The 26,428-nt window shown below is 37.7% G+C and overlaps 1 protein-coding gene, 1 non-coding gene and 1 pseudogene across 2 annotated transcripts; 2 read left to right on the top strand and 1 right to left on the bottom strand.

Moving 5' to 3' along the window:
• Nucleotides 1-2,070: 2,070 nt before the first annotated feature.
• On the top strand, nucleotides 2,071-5,022 carry LOC145589516 (cytochrome b6-f complex iron-sulfur subunit, chloroplastic). Its single transcript, XM_081646116.1, has 5 exons — nucleotides 2,071-2,230; nucleotides 2,376-2,623; nucleotides 3,308-3,425; nucleotides 3,962-4,144; nucleotides 4,721-5,022. The coding sequence occupies exons 1-5, from the start codon at nucleotides 2,192-2,194 to the stop codon at nucleotides 4,823-4,825; spliced, it is 693 nt and encodes a 230-aa protein (XP_081502242.1). The 5' UTR covers nucleotides 2,071-2,191; the 3' UTR covers nucleotides 4,826-5,022.
• Nucleotides 5,023-6,592: 1,570 nt separating this feature from the next.
• On the bottom strand, nucleotides 6,593-7,138 carry LOC145588698 (phenylacetaldehyde synthase pseudogene; annotated as a pseudogene).
• A 6,511-nt stretch (nucleotides 7,139-13,649) lies between these two features.
• On the top strand, nucleotides 13,650-13,755 carry LOC145590333 (small nucleolar RNA R71). Its single transcript, XR_014101958.1, has one exon. It is a non-coding gene; the product is annotated as a small nucleolar RNA R71 (small nucleolar RNA).
• The last annotated feature ends 12,673 nt before the right edge of the window (nucleotides 13,756-26,428 follow it).

Here is a 26,428-nt window from a genome sequence, read left to right as displayed (position 1 = left end):
GCAAACAAATAAGCAGAAAAAATTTACAACATAGGCAAAACATTTAAAAGATAGCAAAAATTTAGAACATAAGTTGAAAAAATTTATAACATAAGCTGAAAAAATAATTTAGAACATAGGAAATTTTTTAAAACATAAGTTGAACAAATTATTTTGAACATACGAACAAATTTAGAACATAAGCTAAAAAATAATAATTAGAACATAAGAAATGATTTGGAATATAGGTAGAAAAAATTTAGAATATAAAAAAAACTTTAGAACATAAGCAGAAAAAATTTTAGAGTATAGGAAAAAGTTTAGAACATAAAATGTTCTTACATAAGAAAGAGTTCTTATATAAAGAGGAGTTCTTACCGGATCCCTCCCCTATATAGGAAAAAAATTTAGAACATAAGCTGAAATTAAATTTAGAACATAGGCTGAAAAAATATTAGAACATAGGAAAAAAATTTAGAACATAGGATAACTTTAGAACATAAGCAGAAAAAAGTTTAGAACATATGGCGTTCTTATATAAGGAAGTGTTCTTATATAAGGAGGGGTTCTTATCGGATCTCTAAATATACCCATGGGAATGGGAGAGGGGCACTTTTCGAGCAAGGGAAGGGGAGGAGGTGGTTATCGGTGTCTAGGAAAGGAAAGGGGTGGATATCGTGGTGTTTCGGTGGGTTTTGTGTTGGCTGTGTGGATTAGGGTGGATTTCCTAGTGATTGGGAAGGGATGGGGCCGGGTTGGTTTCGTGTTGCTCAGGGGAAGTTTGTGGTGGGAGCAATGGTTATTGGGGCATGGAAAGGGAAAGGGTGAGTTACATAATTTGGTGGTTTTCGCGGTGGCTGCAAGGGTTGGAATGTCGAGGTGGTGGTGGTTGACTGCCATTAGGGGTGAGCAAAAAAATCGTAACCATTAACCGTAACCGTTAAGCGGTATAATCGCTTCATTTTATAGGTTAATTAACTGTACCATTAAAAATAAACGGTTACGGTTAACCAAACCGTTAAATATGGTGGTTAACGGTTACCCTTTTGAGTAAACGGTTAACCGATGGTTAACCGTTAAAATAAAAATATATATATTTTTATATGTTTGTTTAAGGAGAAGACAAGTATAATTAAGCAAGTTAACCCTAAAATAATCTTTATTGATTTGTAATCAACTAATTGGAGCTTATTCTTATTTATATTAAAATTTGTATTAGAGTTGAAACACTTGGAAAAACAAAAAGTATTGATTTTTAATTTAGTTATTGGTTAGCGGTTAATGTTAACCGGTAACCTTACCGCTAAGAAATGGTTAGCCATTACGGTTAACCATTCCTTAATGGTATGGTTATTGTTCGTGTTTTTTAGTAACCGCACTAGCGGTTAACCGTACTGCTAAGGCTTAACAGTACGGTTAACCTAATGTGAACAACCCTAATTGTCATTCATATGGGGAAGGAGGAGTTAGGAGAGAAGTTGAGAAAAAAAAACTCAATAAATGATAAAGCAACACGTGTCCTATAAACATGTAAATATAGGTTACTGATCAATTTTTTTCCTGTTTAAAATTAACACTTTCCGAAGGTTTTAATATTCATGTATATTCCAAAAGTTGTATTATTTAAAAAGAATGGCTCAAAGGATGTTTTTTTTTTTTTTTTTTTTTTTTTTTTTTTTTTTTTTTTTGCAATTTTCCCTTGTTTATATTTTTTAGCTAATTCTTTTTTTTTTGGAAATATTTAATTATATTATTAATATTAATGATTGGTCATGTGTATTTCTTGTAATATTCTTTATATAATTTAATAATTTTCATTATCAAAAAAATGATTCACTTTATATATATATCTGTAATGTAATTATTAACTGATTGATTGAGTTACAAATTTGACACTTAATTTGCATTTTGTGTTTATGAACTTCAATTTTCTCTATTTGAAATACATCTTTACAAAAATGTTCAAAAAAAAGAAAAAAAAAATCTCAAAAAAGAATATAAGAAAGAACGTGTGGCTCCTTGTAGTATAAAACACATTATCCCACTCCAACCCATCGACTTACCTTATCCACAAAATCGTTCGTGGCTTAACCCACCACATATTTATCAATTTACTATTAGACGCTCAATGCCTTCGATTTATCAACACCCTTTTTCAAACCCCATCATCTTAATCTTCAACAAATTGCATCTTTCACAACAATAAACTCCTATGGCATCCTCCACCCTCTCATCTGCCACCCCATCTCAGGTACGTACTCTTCGACATGACACGATGTTATGTTCATTACTTGTTAAAGTCTCGGAGGGTGATACTGGAAACATATGATCAAATCCCGTCTGCATTATTGCGACTTTTTTTATTGACCCTCCTTTTTTGTGTGTTGGATGTTTAGCTATGTTCGAGCAAGAGTGGAATGTTCGCGCCATCATTGGCTTTGGCGAAAGCGGGTAGAGTTAATGTTTTGATTGGAAAGGAAAGAGTAGGAGGGATGAAGCTAACATGCCAAGCTACTAGCATTCCAGCAGATGATGTGCCTGACATGAAAAAAAGAGAATTGATGAATTTGTTGTTATTGGGTGCCATTTCTCTTCCTACTGGTTTCATGTTGGTTCCTTATGCAGGTTTCTTTGTCCCACCTGGGTAAGCTACTTCGTCTCAATTTAAGATATCGACAAAATCATGCATCGATTAGTGTTATTAATGCTTATTATTTCGGTTTAAATAAGCTTCTTATACTTATTAGAGTTATATAGTACTATCATTTGACCTTTTTATTATTTGTAAATTAGTAAGTGTTACTAATATTGAATACGACCACCATTTAGAATGAGTCTAGTTCATTACTATGCCTTTGCTAGTTACTCTGAAATGAACATACATAAGCCATTTGATATTATAGTTCATCGATTGTTAATCAAATTGATTAAAATTGAATTTGTCATCGAATTTTTGTTTAAATTTACTAAGTAATCGAAGTTTATTGATACGATATGAGATGTTGTAGCAGAGTCTATCACATACTTCATTTGTCTTAAAGATGAACTTGAATTTTCCTACATGTCCTGTTTAGTCGAGGCAGATATATTCAGCAAACATGTCCTGTTTATGGTCTTTTTTCCTCAATTTATAACAAGGGCATCTAGATGAATAAAGTTGAGTAAAAATTCATTTGTTTCATTTGATACTTTTCTTTGGGAAAATATTGAACTGTTCTTGCATTCTGGTTTAATATCTGCACCTTCATGATGTCTTTGTGCATTGTATTCATTGAACATACTGATGCTATTCGAGTTTTATTCTCTAAATTTAATCTGTCAACAACAGTGGAGGTGGTGGTGCTGGTGGTACCATCGCTAAGGATGCTCTTGGCAATGATGTCATTGCTGCTGAGTGGCTCAAGACACACGCACCAGGGGACCGGACCCTTACCCAAGGATTGAAGGTATCTCTGCCACCCTTCATAATCTGCCTTTTCTCTCTTGGTCTCTCTATTGCAAGCTAGCTCAGTATGGATAAGTACGTAAAAGTGAGCATAGGCAAACAATTTTCTACAAAGCAGTCTAATAATTTGGACCGTACAAGTATATTATAATCTGTGCTTATGTGCTGTACTGCTATGCATAATGGACCAGAACAGAACTGGTGTCCATTCCTGCTGTCATTGCAGATTATATTATATTTATAGGCTCTCTCTTGGTTTAGTTTGTTATAGAGGCTGTGATTCTTGAGAAACATTTTTGGGTTGTACGTAGAATTTATAGCAACTATATTACTGGTCATTCAGCATTGTTAAAGATGTTTTTATTATCTGGTTTAATCAGTTCTTGAATCTTCCTAGTCTGGTCTATTTTGAATTATCTTGATTGATCTGAATAAGTAACAAGTTGTAAGTATTGAAGTGAAGAAAACAAAACTTTCGTATCAGTCAGCTGCTGGTGGAGTTGAGTTTAATCTTACAATTTACTGATGCTGCATCAGGGAGATCCAACATACTTGGTTGTGGAGAACGACAAAACTCTTGCAACATATGGAATCAATGCTGTTTGCACACATCTTGGGTGTGTGGTTCCATGGAATGCTGCGGAGAACAAATTCATCTGTCCATGCCATGGATCCCAATACAATAACCAAGGCAGAGTTGTCCGAGGACCTGCACCTTTGGTAAGCCCTTAATATTGTTGCTCATCTCTTTCGTTAGCTAGCTAACTGGAGTAGTTAGTAACCTTGGGTTTATGATGAAGTAAAGAGCTTATCATCTCCCACCTGTATATTAAAGAGAACGAGCTAAATAAACATCTAGTGCTCATTCTGTCATTTACTGCTCTTTGGAAGTAACTGTTTGTAGGAAAGGATGAAAGGAGTTTGCTCATTTCGTTAACAAACCTGGAGGTCATTTTGTTAAATATGTCAAGTCAAGTTAGTTCCATTAATAACATCTGTGACATCTTAGAAAGAAGGTAAACTTTGTAAGTTTCCTCCCAGGCTCCCATCATGAATGATACCCAAAAGAATTCCAAAAACGACAGACATTAGTGGGGTAGGACTCGTGGAAGTTGCATAACATTTGCTAATGAGTGATAGTTATGGTATATTAACGTAACATCTTATAAACAACTACAATCAAATAAGCCTTTTACTTTGGGAAGGATGGGTATAATTCAGTATAGTGAATTTCGATGACAGTTGTAGATGAATCTTAAATTTTCTAATCTGTTGTGTTCTGTAATTGTGTGACAGTCATTGGCATTGGCACATTGTGATGTTGATGATGGAAAGGTGGTGTTCGTTCCATGGACCGAAACAGATTTCAGAACTGGTGATGAACCATGGTGGTCGGCATAAGACTAGATCACACTGTCAGTTGTCGTTTTGAATTCATTGTGAAGTGGACTACATAGTTCTGCATCACCAAAGATACATTGAGTACAGTAGATAGTATTGTAAACTGTGTGATGTTGAATATCTAAGAACAGCAATATTCAAGTTTTTCCTGGCAGATACATTTCCCTGCTACTGATATAAATTGCCTATATCTTACATATTCATCGTTTGAATCAAAGCCTTTGTTTACTACAGCTGTGCTAAGAATATCTTACATATTCATCGTTTGAATCAACCCCTAAACCCTAAACCCTAAAAAAAAAAAAAAAAAAAAAAGGACGAGGAACTACCTCTGCTAATACAACATTGAATAATAGGACAAATAGTAGCTGAGAGTTATCCAGTTCTCACTCACGGAAATACAAATTTAGGGGAGGAAGTGCTCTGGGGTATTATTAGGATCTTACAAATAAGTGCCCTAGGCCATGTAGTTAGATAATGAGTTACTCAGTATTATATTTCCTTATATGATACTCCCTTTGTTTTATAATGATCTTTCTATTTATATACCGATACAAATCCTCCATCACAAATATTTTAAATCTTATACCATAAAAAATTATAAAAATTGGATGTTAATAATGTACTCACCGAAAATAATATAAAAATACTTTTAGGGGAAGACTTTATAAAAAATTGCGATAAAAACATCAAGAAAGAAACTACTTTTTGGTTTTAGCTCTACAACACCCATATGTGAGTGAACCGTTAGTTGTCCCACATTAAGAGAATGTAAAAGTGTTGAGATTTATATCCCATTTGTGTCCATTTTACAAGGCTAAGGGGCTACCCCTCATTGCCATATGATTTTAGAGTGGAAGTGTAGAACATTATTGGACTTACAAAGTGGGCACTCATGACGGATGCGGCTCTGGCATAGTTAATAGATAGTCAACATAATTAATTAACTCACTTAAAAACAAAAATTCTTAGAAGATAATTTTTTCACAAAAATTTAAAAAATGAAAATTTGTCTAGAAGAAAAATATATGTTAACTTATTTGTCTAGAAGGATCTTATGTATTTAAAGTGGGATAAAAAGACTTTATAAGTTTGTTTTGTTATTTGGGGGGACCTTAACGTCGGAATCCGACCATTGACTTTTTTTCTCCGGCGTTGGCCTAGCACGTGACTTAAAAAAATTGATACTCCCCCCTATTTTTCAACGTTTCCCTCCAATTCCTCCTTTTCTCTCCTCTAATCCCCAATTTCTTTCTCTCTCCTCTGCTAAAGTTTTTGGAAAAAGTTTTTGCAATCCCTAAAATTGCAAGATTTAAACCGGCCTCTTGCCTGGAATTTCACGAGTCCATGAAGTTCTTTGCACAAGAGGAAGCCCACAGTTGCACTTTGATATCTTCCTTTTAGAGAGAAGGAGGAATTGGGGAGAAACGTGGAAAAAAAGGAGGAGGGTCATTTTTTTTTTTAAAGTCACGTGACAGTCATGTGCGAGGTCAACATCGGAGAAAAAAAGTCAATGGCCGGATTCTGGTGTCAAGGTCCCTCCGAACAACAAAACAAACTTATAAGGTCTATTTAGAACACTTTAAATATACAAGGTTTTTCTAAACAAATAAGTGAATATATATTTCGCTTCTACATAAATTATTCTTAAAAAAAAAATGAAAGTAGAGGCCCACAAACTATCCAATTACAAGAAGAATTTCATTCTCAAACATTAAGGAATGAATCAACTTACTTTTCCTCTAAGTATGATGCTTTTTTTTTCCTCTAAATAGTTTTCCATCCATTTTTGAAAATGACAGTTCTAGCCTTCTCTTGAATCAACTTCCAAAGGCTATCAATGTGACACTTCTGAGTCATTGAACCTCCGACTGCACGACGTATAGCAAATTTCCCCCCTATAACTGCATGAGTCATGTAAGCTTGGCCACTCGAATTCACAACTTCTAACAATGTCTTGTTTATCACATTCAAATTCCCATCATTACTAACTTGCTCAAGTCTAAAGCATACCAATGAAAATTTCCTAGGCGCGATCAACTCAAACTGCTTATCTTTCTGAATCAAGGATTCCAAATGCTTAGCTAACTCTATATCACTACGTATATGAACCATCAAATTATCTGAACCATAACGACGAATGACCATCCAAAGTTTAAGGGCTCGAAAACGACGACTTAGAGCAATCTGCCAGTCCTTGTAGTCTATTACTTCATTTAGATCAGAAGCCTTATTTCTGAGGATTCCAGAGTTAGTAGAAAGAGAATCGATGAGTAACTTGGGGTTCCTTAGCCATAAACAAGTGCAATCCATATTGGTTAAGAGCCATTTGTGTGGGTTCATGCTAATTGAATCAGCAAATTCCACTCCATTCAAATAGTGTCTATATTCTGGGCATATGCAAGCACTTCCTGTAAATTTATTCAATAAATATGTTATACATGTCTAAACCCAAATTATTATAATATGATGATTATATACATGTCTAAATCCAAAATACGATAATATGATTATACGTGTCTAAACCCAAATTATGATAATACGATTATACATGTCGTGTCAGGGTTGGTTTATATACTTTATCACACCTCCTCACATGAGAGCCCCGCAATACCCAGCATTTAATATTCCACTTTAAGAGGCCAGGTGGATGAGATTCGAACCCATGACAGGAGGGGTGGAGTGAGAATCGAACCCAAATCACTCTTAGGTGACACAGAGGGACAAATTGTCACTCCACTCCATGATCCTCCCAGGATTGGTTTATATGTATGTCTAAACTCAAAATACAATAATATGATTATACATGTCTAAACCCAATTTACGACAATATGATTATACATGTCTAAACCCAATTTACGATATGTAATTGAGTAATTTATATGTGTATACAAAGTGGATGCAAGTCTCTGTTCATCACTAAGTGTTCAGCCGAAATTTATGACTTGTTTCTTTATTTGTTAAGAAAAGTACAGTAGAAGTTCGGAAAATCTTTTCTCAAGACTGTAATGAATGTATGCATTTGCTAAATTGTACGAATATTGCTTCACATCCACCCAATTTATGGCCACCAGAATTATTGTTTATCAGTATTTTTACCATATCTTATTTAGGGTACTTACAAAATTATACTACAGTATTAAAATTTGAATATCGAAGTACATAGAAATGGAGATATTTATAGAATAAGACAAAATTTGATGACCATGAAAAGTTATAAAAATGTTTTACTATTATACTTTGTAATAAGTTATGCAAAAATTATTAAAATGTTACTGTATATTGTAAAAGTGAACATTAAATTTTTTTTCAAAAAAGTCAACATTGGATTGAATTCGTCGGAGACATACAATGTAAAAAAAAATGTGTGCATCTTGAATTTAGAGCTGTCAATTCGGATAAACGGATCGGGTAAAAGTGGGTCGGATCAATTTGGGTCGGGTCATTTCGGGTTAATGCCGTAACCTATGCAGGTCGGGTTCAGGTTGGGTCATGCTTGAGTTGGGTCACGTCGGGTCATACATCTTATCACAAAAATTGTTGGAAATTGTCTCCGAATCAATCTTATGGTACCTAAAATCAAGGAAACAATTAAAAAGAAAGAGAAATAAGAAAAATCTCAAAGATAAAAGAAGTGAAGAAAAATGTAAAATCAAAAGAAAAAGGTTAGAAAACCGGGTTGCCTCCCGGGTAGCGCTTGTTTAACGTCATAGCTCGACGTCCTCCACCAACTAAGGTGGTTGCCGGAAAAGCAATGAGTGAACAAGGCCAACAAAAGCACCGTCGAAATACTTCTTGAGACGATGGCCATTGACCTTAAATGGAGAAGAAGAATCCATCATTGAGACCTCTACAACACCATTTGGAAAAATATTCTTGACCAAATAGGGACCGCTCCATCTTGACATGAGCTTTCCGGGAAACAACTTCATTTTTGAATTGTAGAGAAGAACCTTATCGCCAACAAAAAAATCTTTCTTCTTAATAAGCTTATCATGGATTTCCTTGGAACGAGCTTTATACACACTAGCACAATCATAAGCATCAAACCGAAGGTCCTCTAACTCATGAAGATCTAACCACCTTTTCTCCCCCGTACTTGCCAAGTCAAAGTTTATCTTCTTGATTGCCCATAAAGCACGGTGTTCGATTTCAACCGGGAGATGGCATGACTTGCCGTAGACTAAGCGGTATGGAGTGGTACCTATGGGGGTCTTAAAAGCCATTCGATAGGCCCAAAGAGCATCATCCAACATATCCTACCAATCCTTTTGATTTCTCGCAACCGTCTTTTCAAGGATAAGTTTGATTTGACGATTAGAGACTTCCACTTGACCGCTTGATTGAGGATGATATGGGAGGCCGAATCTTTGATGGACTCCATGCTTTCTCAACATCTTTTGAAAGGCATGGTGAATAAAATGAGAACCATTGTCGCTTATCACTGCCTTGGGAACCCCAAATCTTGGAAAGATTATCTTCTTAAACAACTTCATAACCACCTTGTGATCATTAGTTGGGGAGGCAATGGCCTCAACCCACTTAGACACGTAATCAACCGCCACAAGAATATATTGATTTCCGAAAGATGAGGGGAAAGGTCCCATAAAATCAATACCCCACACATCAAATACTTCCAACTCATGTATGCGTTGTTGAGGCATTTCATTTCTGTTGGATATGTTCCCAACTCTTTGACATCGATAACATGTCTTGACAAAGCCCCATGAATCCTTAAAGAGATATGGCCACCATAATCCGCATTGAAGGACCTTAGTGGCGGTCCTAGAGGCGCCTATATGGCCCTCGCTTGGATCCGAATGGCACATTTTCAAGACACTAGGCACTTCTTCGTTTGGCACACAACATCTAAGTAAACCATCAACCCCACGCTTGTATAAGATGGGATCATCCCACACATAATGTCGTGCCTCTCTCTTGAGCTTCTTTCTTTGATTCTTAGAAAAAGAAGGAGGAAACTCCCCACATACGAGAAAGTTCACTAAATCGGCAAACCATGGGAGTTCCCTCGCCTCAATAGCATACAAGAAATCATCAAGCATTCTATCCTCAATTGGAGAACCATCATCTTGAATTTGAAAATCTTCCAAACGAGAAAGATGGTCCGCCACAACATTTTCCGCTCCTCTTTTAACCCTAATCTCAATGTCAAAGGTTTGGAGCTCAGGAACCCACCGAATCAACCTTGGCTTGGACTCTTTCTTAGCAAAAATATACTTGAGAGCCGCATGAGCGGTAAAGACAATGGTTTTGGAACCCAATAGATAACAACGGAACTTCTCAAAAGCATGAACTATGGCAAAAAATTCTTTCTCCGTTGTAGTGTAATTCCGTTGAGCTCCATTTAGAGTCTTGGACATATAATAGATCACATGAAGTTGCTTGTCCACTCTTTGACCTAAAACACCTCCTATTGCCGATTCGCTTGCATCACACATCAATTCAAATGGTAAATCCCATCTTGGAGCTTGTAAAATAGGCGTAGAGATTAGATCTCTCTTCAACTTATTGAATGCCGCCAAACACTTATCATCAAACACAAAAGTCGGCATCTTTTTGAAGAAGATCATTAACAGGCTTTGCAATGAGCGAGAAATCCTTGATGAATCTTCTATAAAACCCGGCATGCCCTAAGAAAGATCTCACTCCCTTTACGTTCACCAGCGGTGGAAGCTTTTCAATGACTTCAATTTTAGCTTTATGCACTTCTATCCCCTTATGAGAGATCTTGTAGCCAAGGACTATGCCTTCCTCCACCATTAAATGACATTTTTCCCAATTCAAGACCAAGTTCACCTTTTCACATCTTGCAAGACACTTTTCAAGGTTTTCAAGGCATGCCTCAAATGAAACACCTCCTACGGAGAAGTCGTCCATAAAAACCCCCATCTCCTCTTCCAACATATCTCCAAATATACTCATCATGCATCTTTGAAATGTCGCGGGAGCATTGCAAAGGCAGAATGACATTCTCCTATAAGCAAATGTACCATATGGACAAGTGAAGGTTGTTTTCTCTTGGTCATCCGGGTGGATAGGGATTTGGAAAAATCCCGAATAACCATCAAGAAAACAATAGAACTTGTGCCTTGTTAGACTTTCAAGAATTTGATCAATAAAAGGAAGCGGGAAATGATCTTTCTTTGTTGATGTGTTTAGACGTTTATAGTCTATACACATCCTCCATCCCGTGACCGTCCTCGTCGGAATGAGCTCACCTTTCTCATTCTCGATGACGGTCATACCTCCCTTCTTTGGGACAACGTGAACGGGAGAAACCCACCTAGAACTAGAAATGGGGAATATGATTCCCGCATCCAAAAGTTTGGTGATCTCCTTTTTCACTACCTCTCCCATTTAGGGGTGTAGCTTTCGTTGCCTCTCAATAGAAGGTAAAGCACCATCCTCAAGAATTATGTGATGTGTACATAAAGCGGGGCTTATACCTTTGAGGTTATCAATGGTATAACCCAAAGCACTTCGGTGCTTTTTCAAAACACCACACAACTTTTGAGCTTGATGCTAACTCAAAGAAGAGCTAATAATCACGGGAAAAGTGGAGTTGGGGCCCAAAAACTCATACCTAAGGTGTGATGGAAGAGGTTTGAGCTCAACCATTGGAGCACCTTTACCTTCCTTCTTTGTTGCCACTTGCAACGCTTCTTGGCTAGAAATGCTCAAACACATTTGTTGTTCATCATCCTCAAAGCTTCCATTGAGCAAATCTTCATACAAACCCATCTCCTTGTTTGGGGTACCTATCTTCACCTTATTTAACAAAACATTCTCAAGAGCATCGTTAGAAGTGAGTAATTGCTCATGCATGGAAGACACAACATGATCGAGAGAATCAATTAACATACAATTTTCTAGAGAAGAACTTGGATATTTCATGCTATCATTCAAATCAAATACTATCACTTCATCCCCTACTTTGAGTGAAATTTTAGCACTTTTTACATCTATCAAAGCACCCGAAGTAGCAAGGAATGGTCTCCCTAGAATGATGGAGATATTAGCATCTTCATCCATCTCAGGCACAACAAAATCCACCGGAATAACAAATTTCCCGACCCTTAAAGGAACATCCTCTACCTTACCCTTAGGGAACTTAATTGACCTATCGGCCAATTGCAAAGTGATGTTAGTAGGTAAGAGTTCTCCTAGCTCAAGTCTTTGGTATACCGAGTATGGCATAAGGCTAACACTAGCTCCTAGGTCACACAAGGCATTCTCAATTTGCATTTTATAAATGGCACAAGGGATAGAAAAGTTTACGGGGTCTTTTAGCTTAGGTGGCATCTTGTTCATTATGATAGCACTACAATTCTCGGTCAAGATCACCGTATCTACATCATCACATGTTCTCCTACCACTCAAAATGTCCTTGAGGAATTTTGTGTAGTTGGGCATTTGGGTGACAACTTCGGTAAATGGTAAAGAGAGGTGAAGTTGCTTAAGCATGTCTATGAATCTTCCAAATTATTCATCTAACTTGTGTCTCATGAATTTTTGTGGATAAGGAAGCTTAGGTTTCACAATCTCTTTCTCCACTCTCACCTCACTAGGTTTCTCAATATCAACCTCACTCAAAGATGCACCATTTCTCTCATCTTCAACCAACTCCCCTTTTGTGCCCTCTTTAGTCTCACTCATCCTAGGCAAACTTTCCTCAAAGACCTTACCACTCCTTGTGACAATAGCATTGACCGGTCTCTTAGGATCTAGGCCTTGGGAAGGTAAAGAAGAAAGACTAGCATGGTCTTTCAAAGCATTAACAAGTTGAGAAATTTGGTTTTCAAGCATCTTATTATGAGTCATCATTTCATTAAATTTCTTATCACTTACGGTCATGTAAGTGTTTAACAACTTTGTTTGATTTTCAATGATTTCTTCCAATTTTGTTCTATGCGAAGAAGAAGAGGATTGAACATAGGAATTATCATTTTGGGCTTTTGGAGCAAATCCGGGTGGAGGGCCTCTTTGAGCATTGTTTTGAAAATTGCCTTTCCCTTGATTGTTCCAATTACCCCTACTTTGATTTTGACCATAACCTTGATTATGGTTACCACTACCTTGATTATAATTCCCATAACCTTGCTTTTGATTACCATAATTTTGGTTTTGATTTTGGCTACTATAACCTTGATTGTTATAGTTACCTCGAGAAACTTGGTTCCCTTGGTTCCTATAACCACCACCTTGGTTATAGTTGTCAAAATTGCCATGATTGTGGTAATTCCTAATCCATTGACCTCTTTTATTCTCAAACCTATAATCATGATTATTTGACACATAGTTCACATGCTCATTCACATTTCCATCTTGATCATCACAAACATCCATACATGCATGAGGGCAACTAGAAACATCATGCTCATACGACCCACAATCATCACAAAACAAGCATCCACTAGGCATGTTACTAGAAGAAGGAAGGGGTTGAGAATTAGAAGACGTACCTCTCCCCTTAGTTTGGGAGGGAAGACTTGAAACTTGGTAGGTAGCACTTTCCAACTTTGCCTTGATAGTGGACATCTCCTTCCCCAAGTTTTTCATTTGAGAGGATAGATTGTTGATTGCATTTAGATGATCAACCGAGTACACCGAAGAGCTACTCTTGCTAGTTGATTCTCTTTCTCCATCTTGCCAATCTCTATAATACCTCACTACGTCCTCAATTATGTCCACCACTTCCTCTTCCGTTTTGTTCATGATAGGACCTCCGGCTCCTCTATCTAAACATGATTTTCCTTGAGGGCTAAGACCTCCATAGAAAATTTGAATGATTTGATAGGTTGGAATTCCGTGATGAGAACATTCTCTTTGATACTCCTTGTATCTCTCCCGTGCTTCATAGAGGCTCTCATTTGGCTTTTGCTTGAAATCTTGAATCAAAGCTCTAGCTTTCGCCATTTTCTTTTGAGGATAGAAATGGGATAGAAATTCCTTGGTGACCTTGTCCCATGTCCTTAGAGAATTCGGCTTTACCTCCTTGTTTAGCCATTCCAAAGCACGGCCTATGAGAGAAAAGGGAAAGAGCTTGAGGCGGATGAATTCTTGGGAAATTTAGTTCACCTTGATAGTATTGCAATACTTCTCGAACTCCTTGAGTTGGTTTAGTGGGCTTTCTTGCTTGGCCCCACTAAATTGTCGCCTCTCTATCAAAGTAATCATTGTCGGTCTTATTTCAAAATCATTTGACGGTGTTGTAGGGGGAGCAATCCCACTCTCAAATCTATATGCACCGAGAATCCCCAATTCTTTCAATGCCACTCTCGGATTTTCTCCTATTCTTGCTTGTTCTTCTTGTTGTGGCTCTTCTTCACTTGAAATTCTAGGGCTCAAAGATCGTCTAGCACTCCTCAACCTTGCAATAGTTCTCTAAATTTCCGTATCAAATGGCACTAGTGAATGATCACGTGCTCTATGCATAAAATCTCAAAAGAAATGGTTAGTAGCACGGCTATAAATGTAGCCTTAAAGAAAATATTTTTGTATTTTTCAATTAATGGTGAAATAGACTCAACAACTATAACAAAGCACCAATATCATTCCCCGGCAACGGCGCCATTTTTGACACGGGAAAAATGTAGGTCGTCCTCTACCCATTCCTAGAGTCAAAGAAAATTTATAAACACTCGACCAACCTAATACGAGTATAGGGTAAGTCAAGGGTCGAACCCAAGGGAATGAATAGGTGTAAGCTATAGCCTAGGTTAAGCTACTTCGAAGTTTGCGGAAGATGCGGTTGGTAACTAAGGTATCAAGAAGTCTAGATGAATCGAGAAATTCAATATACTAAACACTAGGGATATGGGTTCCACATGCAAGCTCCATGATTATGCTAATTGAAAAATCACTCAATCAATTCAAACATTTCAAAGGATAAACAATAGTTGCAATCAAAGGAATTCAAGGTTTATCTCCTATAAGCCAAGCTAGGGATCACTATGAATGGCTAGCTAGGAAAATCACAATCAAATTCAACCAATTAAAGCAATTCTCAAATCAAGGGTCAATGTCATTGAAATTTGCAATGTAATCTAGATTAATCTTATAGGTTGATCACTCCTAGTCCAATCAATCACATGCACAACTATGTCAACCAATTTAATTGCACCATTCAAATCAACCTAGCATCATCAACTAGCAAAAATCATCAATCAAGCATGCTTCCCCTTCTCCCTAGCAACTAATCTACTCACTAAACATGGTGGAATTAAGAAACAAAACAAATTCAATCAAATTCATATTCATTTAAAGCTAAATCAAAAGAAAATCAATCAATCAACAATTTCTAAAGCAAGGAATATAGTCTCAATCAAAATCAAAGAAACTAGAAGGAATTGCATTAAAAGTAAATCAAGGGAAAGAAATCTTACAAATATCCATTGAATTGAAGAAGGAATTTCAAAATTAAATTGAAATCTAAGATCAAATTCAAGTACTAACAAGTAAATCTTACGCTTCTCTCTCTACTTTCTCTCTCTACTATTTCTGGAAAAATTTTTTCTCTAGTACAAAGTTAAGTCGTCACCAAAAAGAAAGTCAAAAGCTATAAATAAGAAACATGGTGCGAAGAAGGCTGCACAGGTCGTGCGCACGCACAGCCCAGCCGCGCGGGCGCACAGCTGGGTCTGCGCGCACGCACCCCTGTGCCGCGCGCGCACCCTTGTGCGATGCATGGGCTTTGGCTCCTTAGCTTGCTTGATCAAACTCCGTGCTCCCGAGCATCCCCAACATCAGTGCACTCGAGACGATGCCCGCAAACATGGCATTCTTAAAATGAGCAAATTGACTTGATTTTTCACCTACAAAACACAAATAAAACAAAGAGAGGAAGCGTAGCAAGGTAAAACTAAAACTAAAATTATGAATTATCAACTAAAAAATATGAAAAACTCGTAAAAACCAATCGAGAACTAAAGTGAATTATAAAAAATGGATAATCAAGTAAAACTTAAAGAATTATATGTAAATGATGAAAGAAAATAAAGAAAATGAACCTAAATCTTATTCTTTTGAGCGCCAAAAACGACGCTCATCACATTCATAGTGAACCCTAGCTTGGCTTATAGGAGATAGCCCATGAATTCCTTTGATTACAACTATCGTTTGTCCTTTGTAATGTTTGAATTGATTGAGTGATCCTTTTATTAGCATAATCATTGAGCTTGCATGTGGAACCAATATCCCTAGTGTTTAGTATATTGAATTTCTTGATTAATCTAGTTTTCTTGATACCTTAGTTACCAACCGCATCTTCCCACAATCTTTGAAGTAGCTTGACCTAGGCTATAGCTTGCACCTACTCATTCCCTTGGGTTCGACCCTTGACTTACCATATACTCGTATTAGGTTGGTCGAGTGTTTATAAATTTTCTTTGGTTCTAAGAAAGGGTAGAAAACGACCTACTTTTCCCTACGTCACATGCACAAAATCAATCAACCAATTAAATCACAATGCTAAATCAATCAAAACCCACCCCAATTAGCTATAATCCATCACCAATACATGCTTCACCACATCCCTAGCAAGCAAACTACTCACAATCCTTTAAAGAAATCAAGAACAAAGCTATACAATTCATCAAATTCATCATCATCATTCCAATCAAACCAATTCAATTAAACAATCAATAAACTTGAACAATCAACAATGTTATTGAAATCAAAAGCTAAAGATTAAATTAAAGTAAAGAAGATTCTTACAAACTTGATTAAATCTAAGTAAATGAGTTTGAAATCAAACCAATTGTACCATCATCAATCATCAATCACCAATCTTCAAGTTTCTCTCTCTACAAGCCTAAAACCTAGAAATTCTCTCTCTACAAACCTAATTCTAATTCTAAGCTCTCTCTCTCCAATAATAAAGATAAAACTATAAATAGTAAAACTAACAAAGGAGAAAGTAGTTAGTCATCCCAAAAGAACCCGTACAGGCCCGACCTTCACTTTAGAGGTGCGCGACCGCGAAGAAAAGGGTACGGAACAGGGTACCAACAGGCGCAGCCGCACCAGAGCACCGCGCACCCGTGCCGCCACCCTTCGCAGCCGCGCCATTGTCGGGCGCGCCTCTTGGTGTGCTTGATGAACACGGAACATGACAGATTCTAAACACCTTGATGGTGGGTTAAACACCAAAATTGGTGCCCCCACGGCTTGAATGCACGCCCTAAGGAAACTTGAAACTTGTACAACTCCATACTTGGGCTTAAAATGAAAGACACTAAGCATCCCAATCAATGCAAAACCCGGGAAGAAACCTCGGGAAAGATCTTCTCCTGAAAATTGATATAGTATTTTACCCCCGTCCCTTGCTCTTAGTTAGTAGTGCTTTTGGCTCTTTAGAGCCACTTTTATTACTAATATGTATTTTCTAGTGTTTTCGTAGTTTTGGTTGAGTTTTATTGGGAATTGCACTCTTGGAGCATTTTCCCGGGATTTTATGAAGCGACTACGAGCATTGGAGGAGCACGACCATCTTTCGTAGCCCAAGATCGGTTAGAGTCATCGAACCGGTGATTAAGGGTTCGACTTATGATAAGATGAGGCATTGGACCGAATGATTAAAGCCCTAAGGAGGATATTTGGTTTGGGCCGAGGTACAAGCCTAAACAAGGAGTCCTAGTAGCCCGAAGTGTCATCGCCCGGTGCAAGGGTCTCCGCCCGAAGGTGCGCCCGATCAGGCGCGAGAAGAGAAGCTCACGAAGAAAAAAAAGGCGGGCTCGATCGGGCGCGTGTTTCTAAGGAGAAGTTTAAGAGTCGTTTAAGTTGTTTTAACTAAGGATTTTCGAGCTTAGTTTATATACGCTTTTGTTAAGCGAGTTTAGTATTCTTTTCTCCCTTTCCCTTACTCTCTCTCTATCTTTCTCTCTCTAACTTTTCTCTCTCTCTCTCCTCTTAAACTCTAGTATTATTTTCTCTCTCTACAACTCTTTGTTTGATTCCATCTCTTGTTTCCTTCAACTTTGGTAACGATTTCTTCTCCTTTAATCTCAGTTATTTATTCTCTCTCTTTCATCATAACTTGTTTAATTGCTTTGTTTAGTTTATATTTAATTATGTGTGAGTAGTTTTCTTTCTAGGGTTATGGGGATCCATAAATAATAAGAAGGGATAATTTATTATTGTTAATTGTCAATGCTTGATTAATTTCCTATTGATTGATTTAATGCTAATGCGGTTAGATTTGGCCAGATTTAATTCGTATGAGTTTAGCAATATTGATTCGAGATTCGAGAGATGAGAATTGATGTTTGGGCTTAGTTTCAATAGGCAGACTAATTTATGAATGGTTAGGTCGAGATTCGAGAGATGAGATTTAATACCGGTAAATTAACTCAGTAATTGTAATACGTAGCGAAAGCCCTTTATGATCTAATTAATTGATGCATTAATGATTGATTGTTATGTTTTACCCTAGAATATTAATTATTGGTGAACCTATGCCCTAGGTCTTTTATTATTTGATTTCTCCCTACTCATATTCTTCGTAGTATAGTTCCTTTAAATAACAACTTTTGGTTACTTAATAATTTAGATTATAATAATTAATTAGGAATAGAAAGACTCGTTTCCCTGTGGATTCGACCCTACTTCCCTATCTATTATTAGTTAGCGGTTTTAGGAATTACTTTTGATTAGGTGATACGACTTTAGCCTGTCAAAAATAAAAGAAAACAAACCAATAAAAGGGAATAAGGCGAAATAAACCAAGAAATGCAAGATAAAGGAAAATCAACTAAGGAAAATGCAAACTAAAGAAATAAAGAGCAAAATTAAGGAAAATGGAATAAAAAGAGCTACAAAAGAGAATGAAATTCAACCTAAAAGGGATCAAATGAGTGCCATAAATGACACTCATCAAATTCCCCCAAGCTAAACTTTTGCTCGTCCTCGAGCAAAACCAAGCAAGCAAGAATAAGGATGAAGGACTTATGCAAATAAGAAAAAGAAAGACAAGAGATGAGAATATACACTATGACTCACTATCATAGGAATCACGGTTAGTTTAAGCAACAATTGACAAGCCATTTAAACCTCTAGATCGCTCTAGAGGACGAGTAATGTTTTCGTAAGGGTTTCCTAAGAGATTAACCCATAACTCTCAAGTAAAATGAGGCAAAGAACAAAAAGAGAAAAGAGAAAGTTAAAACCAAAAGGAAGAAAAGGTGCTCTTACAATGGACTTTTGCAAATGGACAAAACACAAGAAGATACCAAGCTTCCTAAACGAACAATGGTAAGCACTTTCCGAGATATCTAGGGTTGATTGAAACATAGGGCATGTTAAGTATAGAGAACTATCAAGACTCTTTTCACTTTTAGCACATTCTCCCTATTGGCTTCAAATCTACTTTTATCAAGCATCTCTATAGTTCCTCGAAGGAACCGAAAAAGGAAATAGATTTGAGGTTTCTCGACGTCTCAACTATTGCATGTCGCTGTATAAGCTTGACCTACATCTTCCTCTACCAATTAGAGACTTAACCACAAAGGTCAAAAGGTCTTGGAAAGGGTTGTAATGTAAAGGCAAGAAGGGTGAGGGTAGGCTAAAATTTGAAATTTGGTTATATACCTAAATCGTGAAGCAATGATTGGCAAAATCTCAACACCAAAACCAAGTAAGCACCAAACAAAAACACCAACACCCCTAAGCTTATTCAAAGCCAAGAATTACAAACATATATACAAAAAGCGTAAGAACGCTTCCCCTCAAGCTTGAACAAAGCATTGTCCTCAATGCTTAAAATAGGGAGAAAGACACTTACATCAAAATATTTTTTGAATTTTCTCATTTTTCACTTTTTTCAATTTTTCCAAAGCTTTTTGAACTTGCTTTGCTTTTTCTCATTTTTTCTTTTTCATTTTTTCACTTTATTTCATTTTCCTCGCCTCTTTTAACTATGGACGGCTTTTTCAAAATTTTGCATTTGTTTTTTATTCACAAAACATGTACAACACAAACTTGCTTTTAGTATAATAACTAAACAATCTATTTTATACACCAAAACTCCAACAATAGAGACCAAATTCTTCACAAAAACCAATGACGGAAACAAGAATGAAACATAAGGCTCAAAATCTAAAGATGTGGCTTGAAAAGAAGGGTATATGGCTCAAATGGTTATCAAGTAGGAAAATGTAAACCCAAAACAAATATATAGAAAAGTATCCTAGAAAAAGAAAAATTACCACCCCGAAAAGATGCCTTTGTCCTTCCTAAATGGCTTGGTCGTGATATCGGGAGATGAAAGTCAAATTCTAGATAAAGCATACAATAGGAAAGGATCCAATGGCCGCACATGCAAAATATGAAGAAGGCTAGAAAAGCATGAAACCTCACAAGGTTGTGGCAAAGACTCACTATAAGCTTCTAATTCACCAAAGGGGAGCAATTGAAAATTTTCAAAAACAATAGAATTCAGCTTTAAGGTCCCAAGAGTTCTAAACGATTACCTTAGCATGCTCTATCTGAAAGAAATAGTGTCCTTCGAACAAGTGTATTATTCCGATAAAGGGGTTCGGAATTATTAAAAAGCTAATTTTTAGTGAGGTCAAGTGATCGCAATTCCTGGGTGGAGGCTGCTTCCGATCAGTAATATTAATGCATAATTAATATTACAGCTTAATCTTGACTGAACCCTTCGGGTCACACCCAATCAACTAACGAGCCGAAGCGACGAATTAATTAGGAATTAATTAATAAGTCGACCGAGTAATTAATATTTAGACGTCGGAAATTCGAGCTTGGAGCGTCGAAACCAAGCGTCGGAAGTCGAGTCGAAAATAGTAAGAGACGAGACGTGAAAATAATAATAAATCAACAAAGATCAAAATACCCCTAGCATTGGAATGCCCCAAGCAAAACGAGTGCTAGGGGCATATGGCATAGCATGGTGGCTAGCATGCGCACCAAGCCGAGCCTAGGCTGGCTGATGCGTGCTAGCGCACCAATGCTAGCATCGCAAAGCTGGGCGCTGCCTATTGCGTGCATTGGCTAGCAGCCATGCCACAGCAGCTGGGCTCCGGCCTAGCGGCCCACAAGCAATGCGTGGCTTGCTAGGCCGTGGTAGCTGGTAGCCCGCACCAATGTGCGAGGCATGCTGATAGGCAGCAGCTAGCAGCCCGCACATTGTGCGCGGCATGCTAGCAGCTAGCCTCGGCCAAGCAGCCCGCACTTGGTGCGTGGGCTTGCTGAGCTGTTGCACATGGAAGCCCACCTTGGGTGCCTTGGTGCCCAAGTGTGGGTGCCACATGGCGCAAAATAAATGGGAGTTGGGGCATTGAGGTGGCCGGTTTTGGGAGAGGGAGTGGGGAGCAAGTTTGGTCTCCCCCTCTTCCAAATGGTCCTCACCTAATCTCTCACATGAGCTTACCACTTGTTGATTTATTACTAGTTTGATTATTAATTTTATTTTAGCTTTAAAATAAAATGGGAAAATCAAATTCTCCCACATTAATGGGAGAGCTTTTCACACATGATTTTCCCTATAAATACCCAAGTTGGGGTATTGGAAAAATGACTTGAGTAAGAGTTGAAAAAGGCATCACTAGTAGTGAAAACCTTTGAACTCAAGAGTTGAAAAAGGAATCTCCTTTGTGAAAACCTTTGAACTCAAGTACTCGGGTTTTGGTCGGGCCTTGCTAACTCCAAGGCATTGGACCTAGTCGGTGTTCGAGTTGTGGATGGACTTCCGTTGGAGGTTGTCGTATTTTCGAGGCTAGCTTTCGAAGTAAGAGCCCATCGAGGTCGGGCGAAGCACGCGTCAAAGGTATTATTATTATCTTAATCTTGTCATTAAGTTAATTATATTTATGGTTTTATTTATTGCGAGTGCGGTCTTGGTTTTAGCTTTGTTTCCGCGGTGAGTCGGACTCACCAAACCCTAACAGCGTTATCGGAGCCTCGCTCGTTTATTTTTAAAATCATATTATTTTTCAAGCTGTTTTATGGCTTAATTTTTCTGGTTTTAAGGTAATAATTTGATTAGTAGCTCGTTTTATTAATTTTAACCTCGTATTAGAGCTGACTTCAGCTCCCAAACCTAGATTTCGACCAAAAAATAGTGAATTATGGGTGGAAAAGGCATTCTGGAAATGGTTTTTCCCCTATTAGGCCTCTATTTTTAGCCGAAAAAGGACCAGAAGTGCACTTTTCGAGGGATTTTTCGTTTTGACGAAAACGTTTTAAGTCTTTCTAACCTTGAAAATGAATTGCATATTTATGGTGGTTATGTAATTGGTTCAATACATATTTTACATGAAATTTTAAACCTCTTTAGGCATGATTAATTGGTAGTAACTTGTGTTTGAAAGCTTGGTTTTATTTTTCACATAATTGCAAATTAATTGCATTAAGTGTGAAATTGTTGTTCTTTGAGGCTTCTAAGTACTAAAGATTAAATCTTTAATTATGTTAAGTGATTGAAACTTTAAAGTTACTAAATTCCATGAATTTTTGATGAACTTTGTTGATTTAATCAACTTTAAGTTAATTGGAATCATAAAGTTTGAATCTTGTGATAGATATTTGTTTATTTCATATTATAAGATATAATTTTTCAAGGATTCACAAGTATTAAAGTTGGAATCTTTATTGAACTTATGTTCAATTTTTCCAAACTCCCTTTAATTTTGTCAAAATCTCAAGATTAATTTAAATTGATTAAATTAATAGTGAGAAATTGCCTTATTTTGTTGCACCAAGTTAAACTAATTTTAATAAAAAATGGTTCTTGGAAATAATTTTAGTTGTATGAACTTGGATGAATTTATTTAAGTTGGACATGTTATATTTTCATTTTTCCTCAAAATTAATTGATTCTAAAATTAATATAGAATTGATTAAGAATGTCACACAAAATTGGGAATTTTTCCCGAGGCATGAGCATATAAATCGAGGCCTAAGAGCCCCAAGCAAGCTCTCGGCCAGCTGGGCTGCTCACGCAACCCACATGAGGCTGTCGAGGATGCTGGGCGCCTCGAGTGGTGTGTGCGTGCGAGGTGTGCGCATGGGCAGCAGGTTGTGCTTGCGTGTGTGCGAGGGAGGTGAGTGGCCGCTGCTCGCTGCCAGCAGCATGGCGCGCCGGCCAGCAACAAGTAGCAGCACGGTGCAGCAGCAGCATGGCGCTATGCGCTGTGCGTGCTGCTATGCTAGGCTGGCCATGGCTGGTGCGAGCAGGAGCTTGTGCGTGGCTTGGTGCAGCAGTGGTGTGCGGGGGATGTGCTTCGAGCTTGCGGCATGGTGCACATAGCTAGCAAGCTTGTGCGACCTCGTGGCTTGTGTTCTTGCACGCCCCGTAGAAGAGTCAACGCATATGCGGTATTCTAAGCTATGGGTGTGACGCTTAGCATGAGTCATGGCTATGCGCACCTCCCCTTAATTAAACATATACCCCGGTTTTAAGGCAATGTTATTTTACATTTTAGCCGTTTATTATTTTAATTAATCTTGTGTATTTTAATTAAAATTTTGGAGGCTAGGCCTCGGTTTTGAGCGGCGTTGGATAAATTTAATTTTGGAAAATTTTGGGCTTAATTAATTAGATTAATTAAGTTGGATGCGGAATTTAGTAGGAGCTTCAAATGTTAATTGTGCTTATTTACATAATCGGTTAAAACAACTTTGACTAGTTTTAATTAGGCGTGTTAATTGGATTAACCACATAGATTAGTTACTAGTTATCGTGTGTTTATGCATTATTACCTGTTTTTATCGTTGTAAAATGCATGGGCCATTCACAAATAGTGAATGGATGAACGGAATATATGTTCTCTCATAGTTTTAATAAAATGGCAACTGGTGGGCCCCGATTAGGATAGAAAATACGGACTGCGATCCGTGATGTATTTTTGTGAATCTAAATACGGTCTGCGTACCGTTGAGTATTTTTGTACCTTAATATTTAGATAAGTCCTAATCGTAGATACTAGTAGTTGCATAATTTTGGTCAAGTCTTGAAGATGGAGGTTCTTGGAAGACAAAGCCATGAAGTTGCAAAAGAAGACCTTTTGAAGACTTGAAGAATTCAAGGGGTCATGCTAATTGCCAAATATGCATCAAATGTTTATGCTTTACATATTCAAGGCATTGTCGTCTTGGCCACATTAACATCAAACGCATCAAGAAGCTTCTACAAGAAGGCGTTCTTGACTCTTTCGATTTAGAATCTTTTGAGAATTGCGAATGATGTTAATTAGGCAAGATGATTAAGCAGCCGCTCTCCATGTTGGGAGAAAGGGCCGGTGACTTATTGGGCCTAATACATACCGATGTATGTGGACCAATGAGCTCCACCATAAGAAATGGACATCGATATTTCATCACCTTCACATACGATTATAGTAGATATGGCTATGTCTACCTAATGTCGCGTAAATCTGAATCGTTTGACAAGTTCAAAGAATTTAAGAGTGAAGTGGAAAATCAGCTTGGCAAGAAAATCAAAGCCCTTCGATCGGATCGAGGTGGTGAATACTTGAGCCAATAATTCGATGACCATCTGAAAGATCATGGCATACTTTCAGAACTGACACCTCTAGGAACTCCACAATGTAACGGAGTATCCGAACGGAGAAATCGAACCTTGTTAGACATGGTACGATCAACCATGGGTCTTAGTGATCTTCCTATCTCTTTCTAGGGACTCGCACTTTTAACCGCGGCACTAACACTTAACCGTGCTCCATCGAAAGCTATTGAAAAGACTCCGTACGCGTTATGGACAAAGAAACCTCCTAGGTTGTCTTTTCTAAAGATATGGGGATGCGAAGCATATGTCAAGAAATTGATTTCTGACAAACTTCATCCCAAATCTGATAAGGTTTACTTTGTGGGCTACCCAAAAGAAACCAAAGGGCATTACTTCTACAACAAATCGGAGAACAAAGTGTTTGTTGCTCGCGATGGTGTCTTTTTGGAGAAGGAACACCTTTCCAAAATGACAAGTGGGAGGAAAATCGAACTTGACGAAGTTCGTGAGGATGAGCAACAAAATCAGAATGAAAGTCAAAGTTCTTAATAAGCATCTGTTGACAAAAGTCAAAGTGATCAAAATATACAAAGTCGAACCGACAATGCAAATGCTCAGTCCATTACCCTACGTAGGTCTCAAGGGCCGAGACCTCAACCTGATAGATATCTTGGTTTAGTATTAACCGAGATTCAGGACATCCTGATCATGGATGGAGATGAACCGGCAACCTACAAGCAAGCGATGGAAAGCACCGACTCTGCTAAATGGCAATAAGCCATGAGATTTGAAATGGATTCCATGTTTGAAAATCAAGTATGGGACTTGGTTGACTTACCCGAAGGTTACACACCTATCGAATGTAAGTGGATTTTCAAGTTGAAAACCGACAAAGATGGAAATGCATTCATTTATAAAGCTAGATTGGTAGAAAAAGGTTATAGACAAGTTCATGGTATTGATTACGATGAAACCTTTTCTCCAGTCGCAATGCTTAAATCCGTTCGGATCCTCCTAGTGATTGCTGCATATTACAACTATGAAATATGGCAGATGGATGTCAAAACCGCCTTCTTAAATGGTATTTTGGAAGAAACTGTGTATATGACATAGCCTGAAGGTTTTGTCGACCAAAACAATGCTGGAAAAGTATGCAAGCTTAAGAAATCCATTTATAGATTAAAACAAGCAAGAAGAAGTTGGAATCTACGATTCGATGAAGCCATCAGTAAGTTTGGTTTTATCAAGAATCCAGATGAATCTTGTGTTTACAAGAAGGTCAGTGGGAGTAACATCGCCTTCCTAGTCTTATATGTCGATGACATATTGCTCATTGGAAACAGTATTCCGTTACTAGAGTCTGTAAAGGCTTGGCTCGCAAAATGTTTTTCATTGAAAGACTTGGGAGAGGCTCAGTACATACTAGGCATTAAGATCTGTAGGGATAGATCGAAAAGGATGATAGGATTGAGTCAAAGTACTTATATTGATAAGGTATTAACTTGATTCGGCATGGAAGGAGCCAAGAGAGGCTACCTACCCATGTCGCATGGCATAACCCTAAGCAAGAATCAGTGCCTAAAGACACCTGATGAGCGAGAAAGGATGAATCAGATTCCATATGCTTCACTTATTGGATCGATCATGTATGCCATGATACGTATTAGGCCAGATGTATCGTATGCCTTGCGCGCTACGAGCCGATACCAATCAGGCCCAGGAGAGGCGCATTGGACTGCAGCCAAGAACATCCTAAAGTACCTGAAAAGGAACAAGGATAAATTCCTGGACTATGATGGTAGAGATGAATTAGTTGTTAAGGGTTATACCGACGCAAGCTTCCAGACAGACAGAGACGACTTCAAGTCACAGTCTAGGTACATATTCTATCTCAATGGAGGAGCGTTTAGCTGGAAGAGTGCTAAGTAAAGCACAACCGCAGATTCTACAACTGAAGCCGAATACATGGAAGCATCTAAGGCAGCTAAGGAGGCAATTTGGATTCGCAAGTTCATTGGTGAACTTGGTGTTGTACCCTCCATCGAGGGACCAACAGACCTCTATTGTGATAACAATGGAGCTATTGCTCAGGACAGAGA

The sequence above is a fragment of the Chenopodium album genome, chromosome 17 (assembly GCF_948465745.1).
Source record: "Chenopodium album chromosome 17, dcCheAlbu1.1, whole genome shotgun sequence".
NCBI lineage: Eukaryota > Viridiplantae > Streptophyta > Magnoliopsida > Caryophyllales > Amaranthaceae > Chenopodium > Chenopodium album.
The sequence above is the reverse complement of the archived record's forward strand: the minus strand, read 5'-3'. Positions and strand labels throughout refer to the sequence as shown.

Bases quoted from the DNA above. Each gene is read 5' to 3' on its own strand.
- LOC145589516 (XM_081646116.1), top strand. From the start codon at position 2,192: ATGGCATCCTCCACCCTCTCATCTGCCACCCCATCTCAG. The intron at 3,426-3,961 runs GTATCTCTGCCA...ATGCTGCATCAG, and splicing joins CCCTTACCCAAGGATTGAAG to GGAGATCCAACATACTTGGT. The intron at 4,145-4,720 runs GTAAGCCCTTAA...ATTGTGTGACAG, and splicing joins TCCGAGGACCTGCACCTTTG to TCATTGGCATTGGCACATTG.